The 20,773-nt window shown below is 38.6% G+C and overlaps 1 protein-coding gene across 1 annotated transcript in view; it reads left to right on the forward strand.

Annotated features, from left to right (window-relative positions):
- The window catches only part of LOC309517454 (vomeronasal type-2 receptor 26-like), a gene marked incomplete at both ends in the record, with an annotated part of 127,364 nt that extends 111,924 nt beyond the window's left edge, over nucleotides 1–15,440 (forward strand). The window contains 4 exons of the mRNA XM_082196687.1: nucleotides 11,262–12,116; nucleotides 12,373–12,600; nucleotides 13,540–13,666; nucleotides 14,530–15,440. Coding sequence (XP_082052813.1) covers nucleotides 11,262–12,116; nucleotides 12,373–12,600; nucleotides 13,540–13,666; nucleotides 14,530–15,440 — 2,121 coding nt within the window. The remainder of the gene's footprint in view (nucleotides 1–11,261; nucleotides 12,117–12,372; nucleotides 12,601–13,539; nucleotides 13,667–14,529) is intronic.
- Between the last annotated feature and the right edge of the window lie 5,333 nt (nucleotides 15,441–20,773).

The following is a 20,773-nucleotide window of genomic DNA, read 5'->3' on the forward strand; positions in this document are numbered from 1 at the left end:
ATATCTGTATGTTGATTTTAAACACTCCTCTTTACACAATGAAATGAGGATATACAAGAAATGCAGTGTTTGGAAACACAGACAGATAAGATGATATTTCTAAACATACAACCAGGATCTCGGAGCACTGATTCCCTAATTAGACATGTGGTAAACCTGTTTAGCAACAATATCATTCAGCATTCAAGGATGTAGCAAAACTACTAACAGTCACATCCAATGCTGCATTTGGAAGCATGGGAATCTATGTTTGGAGGCAAAATTTTCTCACCAGGATCATGGTAGTGATCGTGTTGCTGCTTGCACTGCTGTGTCATTCTGTATGTAAGACACATTCTATTAATTGCAGCATATTGGATGATCCTGTCCCTATTCCTCATGAATTTTACCAGCCAGGAAACCTTATCATTGGTGTCATTGTTTCTCAAGTTGTCTTCCTCTATAACCATCTCAGTTTCAGGGAACAGCCCACACATATCTTGATTAACGAACCCATGTAAGGCAATATTATTTATCTCTCACCCAATTTTTAATATGTGCAGACCATTATTATTAATGAATGCTGTTCTTTATTTACTTTCTAGTGTCACAAAAGTGGCTTGGCTGCCTGCAGATGAGCAAGGACGAAGAATACAAAAAAAAGCTGTAATTTTATTAAACAGCTGTTACTCTTATTGCAGATCTGTGCCAAAGAACTACCAGCATATACTGGCCTTAGCATTTGCTGTCAAAGAGATCAATGAGAATCCCAACATCTTATCAAATATATCTCTAGGATTCCACATCCTCAATAGTTACTACACTGCAAGAATGACTTATAAAGCTACCCTGAACCTTCACTCCACACAGCATAGGTTTGTCCCCAACTTCATTTGTGACAATCAGAACAATCTGATAGCTCTCATTGGAGGATGCATCTCTGAAATCTCTGCCAATATTGCCATCATTTCAGCAACCCGAAAGACTCCACAAGTAAGCTGTGTGCATGGGGATATGGAGATTTCACCTCTCTGGTACAGAATCTTTATTTCAGGAAATGGGTTCAGAGAAGGGTAATGAATCTAAAATGGATAATAACCCATTTAAGGGAAATTTGAAAGAACTTTGTAGATTTAGTGTGCACCAGAATAGGCTAAGTGGAGAGAGTGTGGTCCTTCTCACATGACCCAAATAACTCCTGCACCTCTGTGATTCAATAATTAAGAATGATCTTGTCATCCTTTAAAAAAATGCTTATGCATTTGATTTCAGCTCACCTATGGATCATTTTTGCCACAACATGGTACAAAACCTCTATTTCCATTTTTGTACCAGATGGTCCCAGACGAAACCTACCAGCATATAGGAGTTGCACGGTTACTTCAGCATTTTGGATGGACATGGATTGGGCTCGTGGCTGTGGATGATGACAAAGGAGACAGATTTTTACAGGCAATTGTGCCAATGCTTTCCCAGAATGGCATCTGTTATGCATTCATAGTAAGAATACCAAAATGGAATTATGTGGATGAGATGGTGGACTATGGTTTACAGCATTCAGTAAATTATGCAATTGTCTTTGAGCAAAACCCCAGAGTATTTTTTATTTATGGAGAGCCTCCATCCTTTCAGGTTTTGAGATTAATGCTACTTGTAGCACCCTTAATGGAATATCCACCTCTGGGTAAAGTATGGATTATTACATCCCACTGGGATTTTGCATCACTGTCTGTTCAGAAGAATTGGGAAATACAGACTTTCCATGGTTCCATATCCTTTACAGTTCATGCAAATAAGCTATTAGGATTCCAAAAGTTCATTCAGATGTTAAAACCTTTCTGGGCCAAAAAAGATGGTTTTATAAAGGACTTCTGGGAACAGGCATTTACTTGTTCATTCAAAGCCTCTAAGGAGCAGGAGGAAGAGGAGAAGAAAACCTGTACTGGAGAGGAGACACTGGAGAGCCTTCCTGGCATTCTGTTTGAAATGCACATGACTGGCCACAGCTACAGTGTCTACAATGCTGTCTATGCTGTGGCACATGCTTTGCAGGCCATATACAAATTGAACTCCAAAAACAGAAGATTGGGAGAGAGATGGACACTTCGGAACATGCAACTGTGGCAGGTAATTACACATCAATACTTTTGTTTAAAAAGTAGCCTAGCTTTGGAACCAGAGGGAGAAGGAAGTGTAAGTTTGCATAAATCAGTTACATTAAAATGCATGCAGATTTCTTTTTGGTTAGAGGTAAGACTCTAGTGTTTTAAAACCAATGGCCATCCCTGGAATCAAATAGATGGACATGGCAGACAGAGGGAGCAAATCATTACATCTACTGTTCAAATATGACATACCTTTGTGAAGCTCACTGAAATAATTTCAAAATTAACTCCATCTTTTGTTCTTCTTTTAACATAGATCCATCATTTTCTTAAGAGCATCTTATTTAATAACAGTGCTGGAGACATTGTGCGCTTTGACAGTAATCGAGAAATAGTTGCAGGTTTTGATGTTACAAACTGGTTGATGTTCTCCAATGGATCTGTTGTTAGAGTAAAAGTTGGAAGACTGGAACCTCAGGCTCCTTCTGGCAAGGAATTAACCATTCATGATGATCAAATTGAATGGCATCCAAGTTTTAATCAGGTGAAATTTACCAGCAAATACTTGAGTTTATACTGTAGTTCCTAGAAAACACCAGGAGATTAATTTGCTGTAGTGGACAGCCTTCTCCATTCATGTTGAATTCTGGAACATGCACAGAGCAGTCATGGCTGATGCAGGTAGACATTCATACAGATGGCTCCTCACTGCACACATTTATCTCCCAAGCAATGGGAAGAGTGATACAAAGCTGTGCCAAATGCTTTGTCCTCATTCCCCTGTCACATGATTCAGATCAGATGGTAGTTGACTGATGAATGAGGAAAGCTAATCTCTTATTGCTCATCTTCCATCTATGATTCCCCTTAGGTGCTGCCTGTTTCTGTGTGCAATGACAACTGTTGCCCTGGCTATAGCAGGAAAAAGAAAGAGGGAGAGAAATTTTGTTGCTATGATTGTGTTCAGTGTCCAGAAGGGATGATCTCTGTCAAGAAGGGTAAGAAGCACAATGTATAGTGATACCAAAACATTTTCATAACACAACATAATGGTTATATTTGGAGAATGCATATGCCCTGAATACTTTTAAAATTTGCAATACAAATTTTATAGCTTGAAAGGGAGTATATAAATGTAATAATACATTAAAAAATACATTGTTGTCGCAACCCATAGGATCATATATTGGATGAGTATTTCAGTGTATGTGGCCTGATGATGTGAACCCTTGCAGTGATGTGATGAGCAGCTTGCTCACTTGGTATGTGTCTTTCCTAGCTAATGAAGGACAATTATACAGAGGGCTGACTAGATGGATCTCAGGTGGGGTGAACATGTCTCTGTGTGATGGAATTGTTCCAATTGACCTTAACCTTATGGTGGTGCATCCATTTCTGTCGAAGCCCACCTTAGACCCTATAATGACTACTTTCTGGACATGAATATTATCATCTTGGGAATATGGTGAAGAAGGTGTGGTGGGGCAATTGGAGGAGTATCTCTAAGCTACCTAAAGATTTATGTCCCGATAACAGCATGGTCCTTGTTCTATGGTGTCCTTGTCCCCAGTGTTGAGGCCCATGAAGCTGCTAGGACTGGTTATTAGGAGTTTGGGCAAAGTGTCATCAATATGCTAATGACACACAGCTGTATTTCTCCATAAAGTCTAATTCAGGATAAGCTGTATATGATCTGAACTATTTCCTTGGCAAAGTGATGACAGTCCATAAAGTGAGATTGAAGCCTGGGAAGAACAAAGCACTGTATGTAGGTGATTCCCATATATGGGAGATTGGTCTATTCTGTATTCTGGATGGCTTACTCTGAAATAATAGGTTTGTCATTTAGGGGTGCTCCTGGGTCCAATTCTGGTAGCTTGAAAATTTGCAGCTGATATTTTAATTATCATTTTTCTTGGATAGGAATAATATGACCAGAATTATTTATGCACTAGCAACCTCAATAGCTATTCCAATGTGCTCTATGTGGGGCTAACAGAAGTTCATTAGATGCTACAGGTGTTGTAAAATGTTGAGGCTAGACTGTTTATGGGGGCAGAATACCACCAACAAAAATATGCTTGTTAAAACTACAGATAGGAGTTTTAGCAAGCATATTGTTAAAACTACAAAGTACTGCAAGAGTGTTTAAAATGATGATTTATCCCACTATCTCCTATGACAACCTTGCCATCCTGTGGAAATATGGAAGTCCCTTCTCCTAGAGTGATTCAAATGACTATAATAACACAAATGGAGAACTGTCTCTTGCTCTCAGAACTGACTGCTTCAGAAAGAATTTGGTCAACTTCTTCAACACTCTTCACTTTTTTCAGATATGGATGCCTGTATCAAATGTCCAGAAGACCAACATCCAAACAAGAGCCAAACTAAATGCATTGTTAAAGTTCCAAGTTTCCTCTCTTACCAAGAAGATTTAGGGATCATCTTAGCAATCTTGACTATTGCTTTTTCCTTGATCACCGTTTTAGTTCTTGGAATTTTTATGAAGCACAAAGAGACCCCAATAGTTAAAGCCAACAACCGGACCCTCACCTACATCCTGCTCATCTCCCTCCTCCTTTGCTTCCTCAGCTCCTTACTCTTTATTGGGAAGCCTGGAAATGTGATCTGCCTTCTCAGACAAACAGTGTTTGCTTTCGTATTTTCTGTGGCTCTTTCCAGCATTTTGGCAAAAACCATCACCGTGGTTATGGCATTTATGGCAACCAAGCCAGGTTCAAAAATGAGAAAATGGATAGGGAAAAGATTGACAAATTCTATCATCCTTTCCTGCTCCTTTCTTCAAGTTGCCATATGTACTCTTTGGTTAAGTACTTCCCCTCCTTTCCCAGACAAAGACATGCACTCAGCAAAGGCAGAAATCATACTAGAATGTAATGAAGGTTCAGCTACCATGTTTTATTGTGTCTTGGGCTATATGGGTTTCCTGGCCATCGTCAGCCTCATTGTGGCTTTCCTGGCTAGGAAATTACCTGACAGTTTCAATGAAACCAAATTTATCACTTTCAGCATGTTGGTGTTTTGCAGTGTATGGTTATCCTTTGTTCCAACGTACTTGAGCACCAAAGGAAAATACATGGTAGCTGTGGAAATCTTCTCCATCTTGTCTTCCAGTTCTGGGTTACTGTGTTGCATTTTTTCTCCTAAATGTTATGTCATTATTTTGAGACCTGAGCTAAACAACAAGGAGCAATTAATAAGGAAAATAAAATGAAAGCATATATCTATGACTTCATTCTGCTCCAAATCTATCTATCATCTATATCTATCTATAGCTCTATCTATCTATCTATCTATCTATCTATCTATCTATCATCTATCTATCTATGTATCTACCATCTATCTGTCAGGAGAACCTGAGCTTACAGGGTTAAACAGCTCAGAGTGTACGTCCTGCCTACTGTGGTGTGGGGGGAGATTCTGCGTCATTTCCGAGAGTCTCAACCCTTTGTTCTCTCTACTTTCGTTTTGAAGAGAGCGGACGCGTTTTTCATGATGTCGTGCGCTGTATTAGACAATGAATAGTTTCTGTTGTAATAAAGCTGCTTTTAGTTATTAGTAAGCTCTGTGTGAGACTCTGTTTAACCACAGAAGGCAGCAGCTTTCTCTGACCGCTGCTGGACTCTGCTTTTGCTCAGAGCATTGGAATGTGGACTTTGGAATGCTGCGCAGCGAGAGCGGGCTGGACGCCAGGCTTATCTGAGCAATAAATCACCTCTATGTGCCTGTCTGTCTATCAGCTATCTATCTCTATCACCTATATTTTTTGGTAAAGGTTATCTTTATTATATCCTCATATTCTGTTTTTCCAGGTTGCACCATTCCCTCTTTATGCTACATCATTGTGTTGGGCCTAGTTGAAGAACTGTGAGACTGAATTTATTATGCCCACTTCATTCTGCTCCTATGTTGATATGGCAGAGATATATTGAGAAATTTTGCATAGGTGTATGTTCAAGTAAACATGTCTCAGAGAATTCTTGCAAGTAGAGCTGAGACACACACATTTCACCCAGTGTGTCTGCCCACCTACATTCTGCTAGACAAGCCCCCTTCTCCCAAGCTGATTGCTACTTGATTTTTTAGCTATATGTGCAGATACTCAGCTCAAGGGCTGACAGGACTTAGTATTGCCTCATGGTGATCTTGGTAGGTCACCCAGATGCAGTGCAATTCAAAGGGCAACAATTAATCTTGCTGAACCCCATCATCTAACCAACAACCAGCAATTTGGCTCACTGATTTCAGGATATACCTCCAATGCCTACATCAAACCTTCTGACATCTGTAATCAATAAAGTTGTGGCCATATTTCATCTTGTGTTGTATGTGCACCCCCTCTGCCACTGGCTTCATTGTGCCTGGGCCCACAACAGCATGGGGTAGCATGGAGGAGATCTTTCCCAAATGGGAGAGGAATATTGTACCTCTTCTCCTTCCCCTACAACTGTTAATGAAGTGAAGATGAAGAAGAAGAAGAAGAAGAAGAAGAAGAAGAAGAAGAAGAAGAAGAAGAAGAAGAATAGTAGTAGTAGTAGTAGTAGTAGTTTGGATTTGATATCCCGCCTTTCACTCCCTTTAAGGAGTCTCAAAGCGGCTAACATTCTCCTTTCCCTTCCTCCCCCACAACAAACACTCTATGAGGTGAGTGGGGCTAAGAGACTTCAGAGAAGTGTGAGTGACCCAAGATCACCCAGCAGCTGCATGTGGAGGAGCGGAGACGCGAACCCGGTTCCCCAGATAACGAGACTACCGCTCTTAACCACTACACCATACTGGCTCTCGATGTTACTAAGATGTTACTATCATAGTGAAACAAGTCTCTCTGGGCAGCCTATCACTCTCAGAAGAAACCGGCACATGTATTCTATCTTAATATCAGCCATTACTTTTATCTAATTCCCCATGCTGTGTCATTGGAGCTGTAAAATCAATTCCATGCCCTCACCCTGTCCCCAGTTCTAGGTCAGAGGATCTAGGACAGCAATTGCCAACCTCAGGATATGCCGAGGTGACTGTAAAAAGTCTTGCTTCTAAGGCCACACTCCTCACACGTCCTTCTTTTTTGTTTTTGCCTGGCTTGAATGTGTCTCTGAAGCCTGATAATGCCTGTTGTTTACCTTCATGGAGGGTCAAGAGGGGTGTGTGAATGTATATAAAAAGCAGCCTGTTGTACAAAAATAATATTTACATTAATTGCTGTGCTCTCTTTTGCCTCTGGCTCCCAAAATATTGCCCAGATGGGAGTGTGGCCATCTGGCTGAAGAAGGCCCCACACCCCTGCAATAAATGCAGACATGTCTAAAATAGAACAGAGAAGGTCCAAACAATTTCAAAAGTGCAATTGTAACAGAAGGACAAATAAAGAACAAGTACATAGGGTTGGATAAATTCATTAAAGTGTGAGGAGAGCATCTGGAACTGAAAGCTACATTTGACCTGAGACTTAAGTTTCCCATACTAATATTTTGTAATGCATATAAATAATACTGCACAAATATTTTAATAATAACAAAAAATTATAGCAATAACAATAAAAGGGACATTCAGTAATTAGGCGCAGTCTCTTAAAAGAGATGTAACCATCCTTCAAGTTATGTGAAATGTGAATGAACTGTGAGTGAACTAAATTCAAGTTCTGGACACAAGGGAGCCTGGTCCTGTCAACTGAGTCCCACCAACTATTGACCATCATGCAAACAGGGCGGAGGGGGGATGTAGACTATTGAGGGAGGGAGTTGTAGCATTTTGTTCATGCATGATGTAACTTCAGAAGCCAGCAGGACACTGGGAAAACAATCTTCTTCCCTATCATTATCAAAATTATTGGTTTGCATTGTCTTATGCAAAAGATATCCAGAGATCAACAATGAACATCTGAAAAGAGATATTAGAGACTTGTGTTGTTCAGAACTGGATCTAGGCATTGACAGAGCTCTATCGTATTGTTGTTTCAGCGTGTTTCCACCAGCTGACTCCACCATTATTTTTTAAACAAAAATATCTATACTGTGGGTATCTCTGTTCTTCATTCCTTCTCCTGATGCTCTTATTAGACAAATGTTTTGTTCACTCTTCATCAGGTATCTCCATCATCAATTATTTTTTATAACAGTTTTGATTTACAGAATTTGAGAATTCTGAAGGTAACTCTTGCATAGTACCACAAAGCTATTGATGCCTGCGGCTGAATGGATAAAAACAAAGATTTTGAAAAGAGAAAAAGAGTAGTAAAAGCTCATACTTCTCATTCGTGCTTAGAGTATAAATCAGTGAATGTTCTGATCAGGGAAACTGACAAAAAAAGGAGCCATTATGTCAATGACCAAGATACTAATGCAGAGATTCCCTAACAACAACAAAATCATCCACCATTCAAGTGACTATGTAGCAAAACAGATAAAAGCCATATATAACGCTGTAAGTGGAAGCATGAAAATCTATATTTGGAGGGCATCCTTTGTCAATGGGATTATACAGGTGGTGGTGTTGCTGCTCATACTGGTGTGTCATACTGTAGGCAATATACATTCTATTAACTGCAGTACACTTGATGATCCCCTCCCTATACCTCATAAATTTCACCAGCCAGGAGACCTTGTCATCGGTGAGATTGTTTCTCAAGTCTACTTTCACTATAATAGCCTGTCTTTCGAGGAACAGCCTATACATGTATTGATTGATGAACCTATGTAAGGAAACATTTCTTTCTTCTTCTGTAATAAGTTCATGTGACATTCACCATTATGCAGCTTTGTGATTAAGTAACTATTTTTACTTTGTGGGAAAAAGTGGTATCCCCACAGCATTTGGACTACTGTTTACTTTTGCTTTCTGCATTATGTCCCTGTGTTATGTTCCTGTTAATTAATCACTAAAAGCCTTTCCACCAGCCACTTCACAGAAATAAATAGATCGTGTACATTTCTGTAGGATTTCTGCAGAATAACAACATAGTAGAGTGTGCTCTTGTTATATTATGTTACTCCTGCTCTTTCCACATTTTGTTTCCTCTCATCCTTTGCCACTATATATACCCTCTTCCCTGCACTTCCAATCTTCTGACTCTTTCAATATTGGATTTCATATTATATTTTAGAAATGCCGCCATGTTTCATTCCTCCAATTGTTTCCAGCCTATTCCCATTTTACAAAAAGACTTTGTTTCTACAACTTAAAACGCTCTGGAGGGGAAACATGCAATCAAAAGCGACTTCCTAATGGATTTGCAAACATGACCCCATTTGTTATTCATAGTTTTAAATATTAAAGTGCATTATTAAAGTGCTACTTTTTAGTTTATCTTGATGATATTGTTTCTGTGCCAAGGAAATTACTCCAATAGCCGCAGGGAGCAGTTTCCAAAGCACTTTTACTCTTCCAAAATATTGCAAAAATTTAGTTCTTGCTATTTCAGATACAGTGTCTTACTTTCTTAATTTCACCAAGTTACATTTCTTCAAACTATAATACCTTATGGTTTTAAGCTGATACTTGAAAGCATGTAGATGAGTACAATACATTAGTTATTGTCATAGTTGTTTCATGGTTGTTTTTCTTTTTACTCTAACTCTTATTTTATATTTGGTGTTAGCCGCCCTGAGCACAGCCCGGGGAGGGCAGGGTATAAATAAATAAATTTATTATTATTATTATTATTATTATTATTATTATTATTATTACTATTATTACAGATCCGTGCCTAAGAACTTTCAGCACATCCTGGCCTTAGCATTTGCTGTCAAAGAGATCAATGAGAATCCCAACATTTTATCAAACATTTCCCTGGGATTTCACATCCTCAATAGTTACTACTCTACAAAGATGACCTACAAGGCCACTCTGAGCCTGCTTTCGTCACAACATAGGTTTGCCCCCAACTTCAATTGTCACAAGAAGAGCAATCTGATAGCTCTTATTGGAGGATGCATCTCTGAAATTTCTACCAATGTGGCCATAATTTCAGCCATTCACAAGACTCCACAGGTCAGCTGTGTGCATGGGGCATAAAGCTTTCATATTTGTTACACATCATCTTGATTTCAGCCAAACATTCCCTGTGATATTTTGCTTAGCAAGTTAATTGAATGCATACTAGAAGGTAGTACAATCAGGTGAATTCAATGCTTTTTGGATAACAGTTAACTGAATAACTTCATAAGAGTCCTCCTATATCAGACCAAAAATTAATATTGTCCCCCATTGTCTGTCCCAGCTCCTGCCAACCTAGCAGTTTGAAAGCGCGCCAGTGCAAGTAGATAAATAGGTACTGCTGCAGCGAGAAGGTAAATGGTGTTTCCATGCACTCTGGCACTCATCATAGTCCTCCGTGCACCAGTAGCAGTTTAGTCATGCTGGCCACATGACCCGGAAAACTGTTTGTGGACAAATGGCAGCTCCCTCAGCCTGAAAGCGAGATGAGCACTGCACCCCATAGTCGCCTTTGACTTGACTTAAATGTTCAGGGGTCCTTTACCTTTACCTTTTATTGTACCTGCTTTGGCAGCAGTAAATGTGAAAGGGATCTCCAGGTTAAAATTTATTTCAAGCTAAATTTGAGTCGGCAGTGTCAATATAGCTGCAGAAAGTCTCCAGCAGCACTAAAGTACAGTAAACAGAAACATAGTTTCTAATTCATAGAAAGTACCTTGAATTTGTGCCTGTCTCAAGGGGTCTCTGTGGGATTTCAAGGATCTGCCCTGACAAATGCAGGGTGGAGAAAACAGGTGCTGTTTCAGCTGTGATTTTACCCCACTACACACAGTATCTCACAAGTCTTTTCTCTAGGGGTGTGTGGCTTACTGTTTCCGGGTCTTGGTTCTGAACTATAAAATGTAAACAAACTGGAAGCTGTGCAGGAAAGGTTGGCATTGCTCTCAGAAATAAGTACTTCAAAAAAAAAATTCTATATGAAGTCTGCAGAAAATTAGACTAATGGAGAACATTATAGCATTCTTCAAATATTCATAGTACCACAAAGGACTGAAATAGAATACTGGGATAAATTTATTAATAGTAAAATTAGCTAATTGATGGAATCAATTAGCAGAGGGAGGCCTTCAGACAGTGGCTATAGTTCTTGCATCACACAGGGTGGCATTAAAGAACCCCACACATTATGACTGTATGATTTGAAACAAAAATTTATTTCAGCTCACTTATGGATCATTTTTAACAACACAGGATGACAAAAGACTATTCCCTTTTCTGTACCAGATGGTACCAAATGAAGCTCACCAGCACAAAGGAGTTGTGAAGTTACTTCAGCATTTCAGATGGACATGGATTGGGCTCGTGGCTGTGGATGATGACAAAGGGGACAAGTTTTTACAGAACATAGTGCCAATGCTTTCTCAGAATGGTATCTGTTATGCCTTCATTGTAAGACTACCAAAATACTCTTATGTAGATGAGTATATTGCTATGCTTATAAAGCAATGGGAAAGCTATGTAACTGTCATCAAAAGAAATGTCAATATATTGCTCATATATGGAGAATATCCATCCTTTCGAGTTTTGAGAATATTGCTGTTTCTAGCACCCTTCTTGCCAATGCCTCCTATTAATAAAGTGTGGATTATTACATCCCAGTGGGATTTTGCATCACTATCTATTCAAAAGATATGGGATATACAAACTTTTCATGGTTCCATTTCCTTCACAATTCACTCAAATCAGCCCAAAGGATTCCAAAAGTTCATTCAGATGGTTAGACCTTCCTGGTTTAAAGGAGATGGTTTTATTCAGGACTTTTGGGAACAGGCATTCAGCTGTTCATTAAACGTGTCTAAATGGGAAGAGAAGGAGAAAATCTGCACTGGAGAGGAGAATCTACAGAACCTTTCTGGAATTCTGTTTGAAATGAAGATGACTGGCCACAGCTACAATGTCTACAATGCTGTCTATGCTGTGGCACATACTTTTCATGCTATATATAAATCCCATTCCAAACACAGAAGATTGGAAGAAAGAGACAGGCTTTTTTTCCAGAATGTGCAACCATGGCAGGTAATTGCAAATAAACACTTATAAAAAGAAGTCCAGCTTTTCCTGCAAAATGAAAGAGGATTTTACGGTAAATCTACATAAAACAACTCCACCCAAACTGTTCAACATTATCTTTTCTTTTTTGTAAATTCAAATAGAAACATTAAGTTGCCAAATGTATTAACCCCAAAATGAATAGGGCTTCCTTTGTGAAGCTCCTTGAAATGATTTCAATGGTGTGTGTTTTTGTAGCTTTGTTTATAATCCCTTTATCTAGGTCCATCAACTTCTAAAGAGGGTTTCCTTTAACAACAGTGCTGGAGACATTGTGCACTTTGATGACAATGGAGAACTAGTTTCAGGTTTTGATATTACAAACTGGCTAATGTTCCCTAATGGCTCAGTGGTTAGAGTAAAAATTGGAAGACTGGAACCTCAGGCTCCCCAGTGCACAAAGTTATCTATTCATGATGAACAAATTGTGTGGCATCATAGCTTTAATCAGGTGAGACTGCATATGCAGATGTAGTTCCTTCCCTTCTTTCTAAAAATCCATATTATTATATTATATTATTGTTATAATATAATATAATATAATATAATATAATATAATATAATATAATATAATATAATATAATATAATATAATATAATATAATATAATATAATATAATATAAAATATAATATCATAATATCATAATAAATTTGCCTAAAAGGGGGGGAATATATGGAAATCATTCTTTTTTTGAAAGAGTGAGGTCAGTTTCTGTCAAACAAATATGCTAAAACAACAGTGTGTTAGTACAAACTGTGACTATACATCTAACTCATTTTACCTTGAGCCTGATGGTTAGGGCTCAGGCAGGATAAGAAAGGATTTTTAAAAAATGTACTGAACTGGTGAGGGAAATGTTGAGGGACTGCAACTGAGCAGAGAAAGGGATTAGAGGACAACATTAAAGACACATCATAGGCTGGCATATGGGACAAAAGATCTATGAGATCAACCTAAGGGTGCTGAGAATTGTAAATCTGTGAGGGTCAAATCAAACTCCCCAGGATTCTTTAGGAAAAATTGTGTGATTAAATGTATTTTAAATGTATGTTAAATGATGACTACATGCAGCGGTAGAATCTCAGGTCTGAGATAAGCCCTTTCATCCCAACCCATTAATCATGGCCACATTGATCCTCCATCACCCTCTACATCTACATCCTGGGAGCTGACTACAGGTATACATCAGGATTCTGAATCATGTGGGGATCCAATACAGGTAGAGAAGGCTCCCCAATGCAGACATTCAGCCCTCAGCATGTGGAGAGTAGTAAGAAGTGAACGCTACAGAATGATTGAGTAGGAGTCTCCTGCCAAGCTATTCTAATCACATGGAGGTGAATTACTGAAGAGGCTAACGTTTTATTGCCAATTTATTATTCTTTGCAGGTGCTGCCCTTGTCTGTGTGCAATGAAAATTGCAATCCTGGCTACAGCAGGAAAAAGAAAGAAGGAGAAAAATTTTGCTGCTATGATTGTGCTCTGTGTCCAGAAGGGATGATCTCTCATGAGCAGGGTAGGAGACATAATGTAAAGATATGAAGAAATGTTCATAATTCTTTGAGAATGATTATTCCTTGAGTATATATGAAGTGGTTTCACAGTGGCATTTCAAAACAGAATCCACCTAAAAAAATTAAAGTGTGCATAACAGCATCAGATAGTCAATAGGACAAATCTGCTCCAAATCATAATGATGATGAGGATGCTGGTAAATGTGAATAGTATTCCTATATCAGTGTAATATAGGTTATTATAATAACCACATTACAAATGAAGACTAAGACAGAATATATGCTCACCTGGGGCCCTGGGTGGGCAGCCTTTGCTGCATTACACGGCCATAGTGGGTCCAGGGGCCCCGCCATCTTTGGCACAGCCTTAGCCAAACCTACTCTTTCCTGTCATCAATAAAAGTTGTGGGCTAATTCAACCCAATACCAGCCTCAGTGTCCATTCTTGGGGCCCTTCCTGCACCTGCCGTGGCTAGCATTCACCTGTGACAGTAAAGACAAGAGCACAGCACAAACCACAAAAACTTTTAGAAGCACAAAAGCTAATAATAATGAATTATTGCTTGTTCTATGTGATTATGCCAGTCGTCTCTCTTAGAGTTGGTCAAATAACTGCAAATAAAAGGAAAGGAAACAAAAGGAACGACTTTCACGTTATAGGATGACATTACTTCAGATTGGAGCCTATGAAACCAGGAAGCTCACTGGCAGTGGTTCTCCAGGATGTCAAGCAGGAGTCTTTTCCAGGGTCCCTTTGCATACAAAGTAGATACTCTACCATTGAGTTACAGCTCTCTCTCCCCACCCCCCATTTTACAAGTTTGAACAAACAAAATCTAAGCAGCTTTTCCCTTTCCCCCCTCAGACATGGATGCCTGTGTCAAATGTCCAAAAGAACAGTATCCCAACAAGGACCAAAGTCAATGCATTCCAAAGGATGTGAACTACCTCTCTTACAAAGAAGATTTAGGGATCATCTTAACTATATTGGTGATTTCTTTCTGTTTGATCACAAGCTTAGTACTTGGAATTTTTATGAAGTACAAGGACACTCCCATAGTCAAAGCCAACAACCGAATGCTCACCTACATCCTCCTCATCTCCCTTCTCCTTTGCTTCCTCTGTGCTTTGCTCTTCATTGGACAGCCTGGAAAGGTGACTTGTCTTCTCCGACAAACAGCTTTTGGCATTGTCTTCTCTGTGGCCCTTTCCTCTGTGTTGGCAAAGACTATCACTGTGGTTCTGGCATTCATGGCAACCAAACCAGGATCTAGAATGAGGAAATGGGTGGGGAAAGGACTATCAAATTCTATTGTCCTTACCTGCTCCCTCACTCAATCAGGAATTTGTACTCTTTGGTTAAGTACATCTCCCCCATTTCCTGATAAAGACATGCATTCAATGAAGGGTGAAATCTTACTAGAATGTAATGAGGGTTCTGTTTCCATGCTTTACTGTGTTCTGGGCTATATGGGTTTCCTAGCCACTGTCAGCTTCATTGTAGCTTTTCTTGCCAGGAAGTTGCCAGACAGTTTCAATGAAGCCAAATTTATCACTTTTAGCATGCTGGTGTTTTGCAGTGTGTGGTTATCCTTTATTCCAACCTACCTGAGCACCAAAGGAAAATACATGGTGGCCGTGGAGATCTTCTCCATCTTGTCTTCCGGTGCTGGATTACTGGGTTGCATCTTTTCCCCAAAATGCTACATTATTCTGCTGAGGCCTCAGCTGAACAACAAGGAGCAACTAATAATAAGAAAAGGTGATAGAATATAAGTCTGTGTCTTTATTCTTCATATATATATATATATATATATATATACACACACACACACACACACACACACACACACAGGAATGCCGATGCTAGGGATCTCAGGGATCTTAACTAAGCATCCCTTCTCAAATTCGTATGAATAGAGTTGTGCTGACATTTGGTTCCTCTATTGTACCTCCTACTATGGTTTTGCTCTAACACAGTATACAGTGCTCCACTGAATCCTTCCTACCCCCATACCTAAGGAGAAATTGAGTCACAATGTGTGGCATTTACCAACTATGGATGAAAAAAATGCTTTGCCTGTTCTCATTTTCCTGTGGCTATTTGTAAAGTGATGCTTATGTAAGCATTCTGGCAGTGGTTTATATTTTTACCAGATATCATGTTCTTAAGAAGCTTCTGTCCATTTCCACATGCATACAGTGAATTGGAAAAGTACTGCAATATAATTTAAGGTAATGAGGATTCCAGTGCTACATCTTTTCTTTTGTTGTCTTTTGTCTTGTCTTGGGCTATATGAATTCCCTGGCTTCATCACAGTTTCCCTTCCTAGGAAATTCAATGCAATCAGATTGATCATTTTTCAGCTTATTGATCTTTTGTTGTGCTTGAATTTATATTCTTCCAATACTAGGTACACTCATTCTGTTTTGCATATTACACAAATTCTAATAACAATGAATAGGCATGTCATTAATTGCAAATCTAGCTCCTTGGTCACTTATTGAAAAAAATAGAAAACAAAGAGTATTATATTGATTTGAGTTCTTTGGAAGCTGGAAGTTGTATATAAATATAAAGTAATTACGATTATAAATTAATTCTTATTAGTGAGGGAAGTTTCCCATTATTAAATATTGATGATGAATCTGGAAACAACTTGCCTTCTACTCTGGGTCAAACTGCTAAAATATTAATTAATTGTGCTGTGTTTCAACTTTCCGCCTTCTCTCTTGAAATTAACATAAATGAATCTGTTGCTTTATGAGAATCTAGCAGCCTTACTAGACCATAAGCTTAACATGAGTCAACATTATAAAATTCAAAAGCAGAAATATAGTGTCCAGTGTAATAACATCACTCTATCACTTGGTCAGGCCCCATCTGCAGTAATGAGTGCAGTACCAGAGAGCCAATGTGGTGTAGTGGTTAAGAGCGGTAGTCTCGTAATTTGGGGAACCGGGTTCGCGTCTCTGCTCCTCCACATGCAGCTGCTGGGTGACCTTGGGCTAGTCACACTTCTTTGAAGTCTCTCAGCCCCACTCACCTCACAGAGTGTTTGTTGTGGGGGAGGAAGGGAAAGGAGAATGTTAGCCACTTTGAGACTCCTGAAGGGGAGTGAAAGGCGGGGTATCAAATCCAAACTCCTCCTCCTCCTCCTCCTCCTCTTCTTCTTCTTCTTCTTCTTCTTCTTCTTCTTGGCACCACATTTTAAGAAGGATATTGTCAAGTTGAAAGGTGTGGAGAGGACAGGAACCAAGATGATAAAGTGTCGACCTCATGAATAGAAAGGGAAAGGAATATTGACATATATATACATAAATAAATTAGGATTGAGATAATAAGGAAATACAGAAAGATATAATGAGAATGAAATGAAGTGTTGTGAGGTCGGTGGAAGTCTTTGTTTTATCAACTTTGGTTATGTAACGATGACTACGGTGTTGGGAATATGTCTGTCTTTCTTCTTTTTTCTTTTCTTTCATTCTTTGTTTCGTGTTTTAATCTGTAAGATTTGGAATTGTTTCTCTTTTGTTTTGGCGTATTGTTATATTTTGTTGTTAATATTAATAAATATTACTTTTATTTTTTTTAAAAAAAAAAGATGATAAAGTGTCTGAAAACCAAACCTTATGAGGAACAATGGGAGTTTGGTATGCTTAGCCTAGAGAACAGAAGACTGAGAGGGGGGTATGATAGCCACCTTTAAATATCTGAAAGGCTGTCTCGTGGACAATGGAGCAAACTTGTTTCCTGCTGCTCCGGAGGGCAGGACCTGAACCATTGGGTTCGAATTACAAGAAAGAAGAATTCAACCCAACATTAGAAAGAACCTTCTGACAGTAAGAGCTGTCTGATACTTTGTTCCACTATTGTGGAAAATGGTGGTCCTTCCTTCATTGGAGCTTCTTAAACAGAAATTGGATAGCCATCTGTGAGGGTTAATTTAACTGTGATTCCTGCCTTGAAGGGGCTTGGACCCTTGGAGTCTCTTCTACAATTCTATGATTCAACAATAATTTGGTTCTACCTGACTTTCCTCATTCAGAGAAACCCAATTACCCATGACTGCAAGCTTTTAATCATACCAATATAATTTTATATTAGTCCCACTTCCTTCATCCAGGAAACATAACGATTGGTGCTAAAATTCACCAAGAGATTCCTGCATTACAGGCGGTTGGACTAGATGACCCTTGTGACCCCTTCCAACTCTACAGTTCTACAATTTCATTATTTTGTGCACCACTAACTGTTTCTCATATGTCAAAGGAGAAAATAATAGTTGTAATATTCAGGGAAGTGGGACTCCTAGCAGTTTCAGAATGCACAAGGCAACTTGAAATGACAGCAGCACACAAGGGAAATGATAATAATCCCTATCATTGTCAGAATTACTGGTATCTATCCTCTGACACAGCAGACATCCAGAGCCCAACCTGCATATGAAGAGAGGCATAATAAACCATCAACAAAGTTGGATATTAGACATAGGCAGGGCTCTGTCATTCTTTTGGGTGTTCATTTCCTCTTTACATGCTAGGATATTTTTTCAGCAGCTGATTAAGCCCTAGTTTTTTTAAAAAAAATAACAATAATAATAATAAATAAATTCCATGTGTATCCTTGTCCAATTAACTTTCCACTTCAAAGTTTCTTACTGTGAAAAATCAAACCTCTTTGGCTAGATACAAAAACATATACATATGTAGGCATCCACACAGATGTTGTTGGATCATAATATAGGTTATTTATTTAATATCTTATGCTGCTTTGGATAAGTGGATTGGAAAACCTTAAGAGTATGCTTCCCCCCCCCTTTGCAGACCAAAGCAAACTTATTGGTATACGTACCTGAACAGATGAGGGTGTAGAAATAAACATACTTCTCAGTGAGTCTTGGAGGATAAACTGAGCAGATAAAGAGAATACCTTGATCAGGGACACTGATGGACAAGGCACCGTTATTAGTTCTGAGTACAGGGTGCTGCTTCACAGATTCTCAAAGAAGTCCTTCTGCTTAATCAGCATAGAGACAGAATCATCCATCATTCAAGGGAAGCTGTAGCAAAACAGATAACAGCTACATATAATGTTGTAAATGGAAACATGAGAACCTATGTTTGGAAGGAATGTTATGCTCACAAGCTCATGATGGTGATGCTTTTGCTACTTGTACTGCTGTGCCCTACTGTATGCCAGGCACATTCTATTAATTGCAGCATCTATGATGATCCCTTACCTATACCTCATGCATTTTACCAGCCAGGTGAACTTGTTATCGGTGAAATTGTTTCCCAGGTCTTCTTCCTCTACAATAACCTCTCTTTCACAGAACCGCCAACACAGATCTTGATTGATGAACCAGTGTAAGGCAGCATTTATTTTCTCTTGCTTCTGTAATATATTAAGAGAATAATAGTAGAGAACACGTAATTGTGCAATCCTGCATTTTTGTCATGCTTTCTATATTAAATTGTTGGGCAGAAACCACTAGTATGTTTTTCTCCACCATCACCATTGAAATGAAGGACTACTGTGTATTTTTTTCTTTTTTTAATATATCTTTATTGATTTTGAGAATATAGCTATAAAAAGTCAATAAGATGTACAAATCAATCAAAAGACTATTAAAAACCCCATAACCGTAACTGTGACTGTGTGAAGTACAGTTGCTTACATCATATTCATCGTCAATATTAAGGGATTGATGAGTAAGAGCTTCCATCAAAGTGAAATCAGATCAGAAGCCAGCAACAGTGACAGCAAAATCAGTTGAATGCCTACAATCCATTTAGATAGTGTTTGTGCAGGATAACAACACTGTATATTATATTTATTATTTAGTTACTGCCCCATTTCTCTTCTTTCCATATATTGTTCTCTCTTGTCCTTAATCTCAAATGATGCACTCTCTTATGCCCTTCCAATCATCTGTTTTTAAAATCAATTATTTCAGATTATTATATTTTAGAAATAACAGCATGTTTCACTCTTCCTGTTGTTTTAACACTCATTTGAAAAGTAAAGCAGGCTGGACAGGGAACCACAACCTGACTCTAAAAAGGTATGCATGTAATACCTGCATTTGTAAACATAGTTAATATTTATCATACTTTTCAATTCAAAAACACACAGGCACAACATTATAGGGGTCTACATTTTTTAAAAAAGTTATTTGTGAATTGGCTGTCAAGTACTGTACACTAGTTAGTCTGAGATATATAGTGAATTGCTTTCGAATATACATTAGTTTTTTGAAGCCTGTAAAGCTCCCTTTTGTACTTTTCACTTGTAATATCTTCTCTGTTTTCATCTGTTTATGACAGATGCTCTTCTATTGTATTTATGCATCACAGATAGTAAAAATGCACTGTTGTCAGTTGCTTCAACAAGGTCCATATTATTGTATATTTCTTGCTTCGCTGTATTGCATAAGATAACAAGAATATCACTGGAAATAAGAGTTTCACTCTCCTCTAGGTCCTGTCCTCTAAACTAGAACTAAAATCAGCTCTAAAACATTCTTTAAAGAAACTGTTAAAAACATTCTAAAAACAATTAAAATCATTCTCAGCCAGTGACCTCAGTATCTCCAGGATCAGTTTTTGTAAAATCATGAAATGCTTGGGTAAACAGGAATGTTTTTCAATTGTTGATGGAAGTCAGTGATGGGGGAGAGAGAGATAGACCTCACTAGGAAGGCATTCCACAGATGGGCAACTGCCATGGAAAACAGTTGGTCAGGATCACTTCCAAATGTGTTGCACTCAGTTTCATCACCACCAAAGCCACCATAGGCTCTGAGATGGTTTAAGGAACTCTTTTTAGGTATTTGGGTTTCAAGCTATTTAGGGTTTCATATGATAATATGAACACATTGAATTTGGTCTAGTAGCTCACTGACAACCCATCTCCATTGGAAGGCTAGCAGTCACAAGTTGTTTGCAGGCTTTTTCAATGGTGTTTCAAATATACACAATCTCACTTTAATACACAGGGCCTTTGAATGTAACCCCCATGTAAATTGGGAACTGCCTGTACTGTTTGCTGGCAGTCACCTTGCAGGAAGGAACAGAACCAATCAGGTATCTTAATTTCTACTTCA

This window comes from Podarcis vaucheri (assembly GCF_965113315.1).
Source record: "Podarcis vaucheri genome assembly, chromosome: 13".
In the NCBI taxonomy this organism is placed as follows: Eukaryota; Metazoa; Chordata; class Lepidosauria; order Squamata; family Lacertidae; genus Podarcis; species Podarcis vaucheri.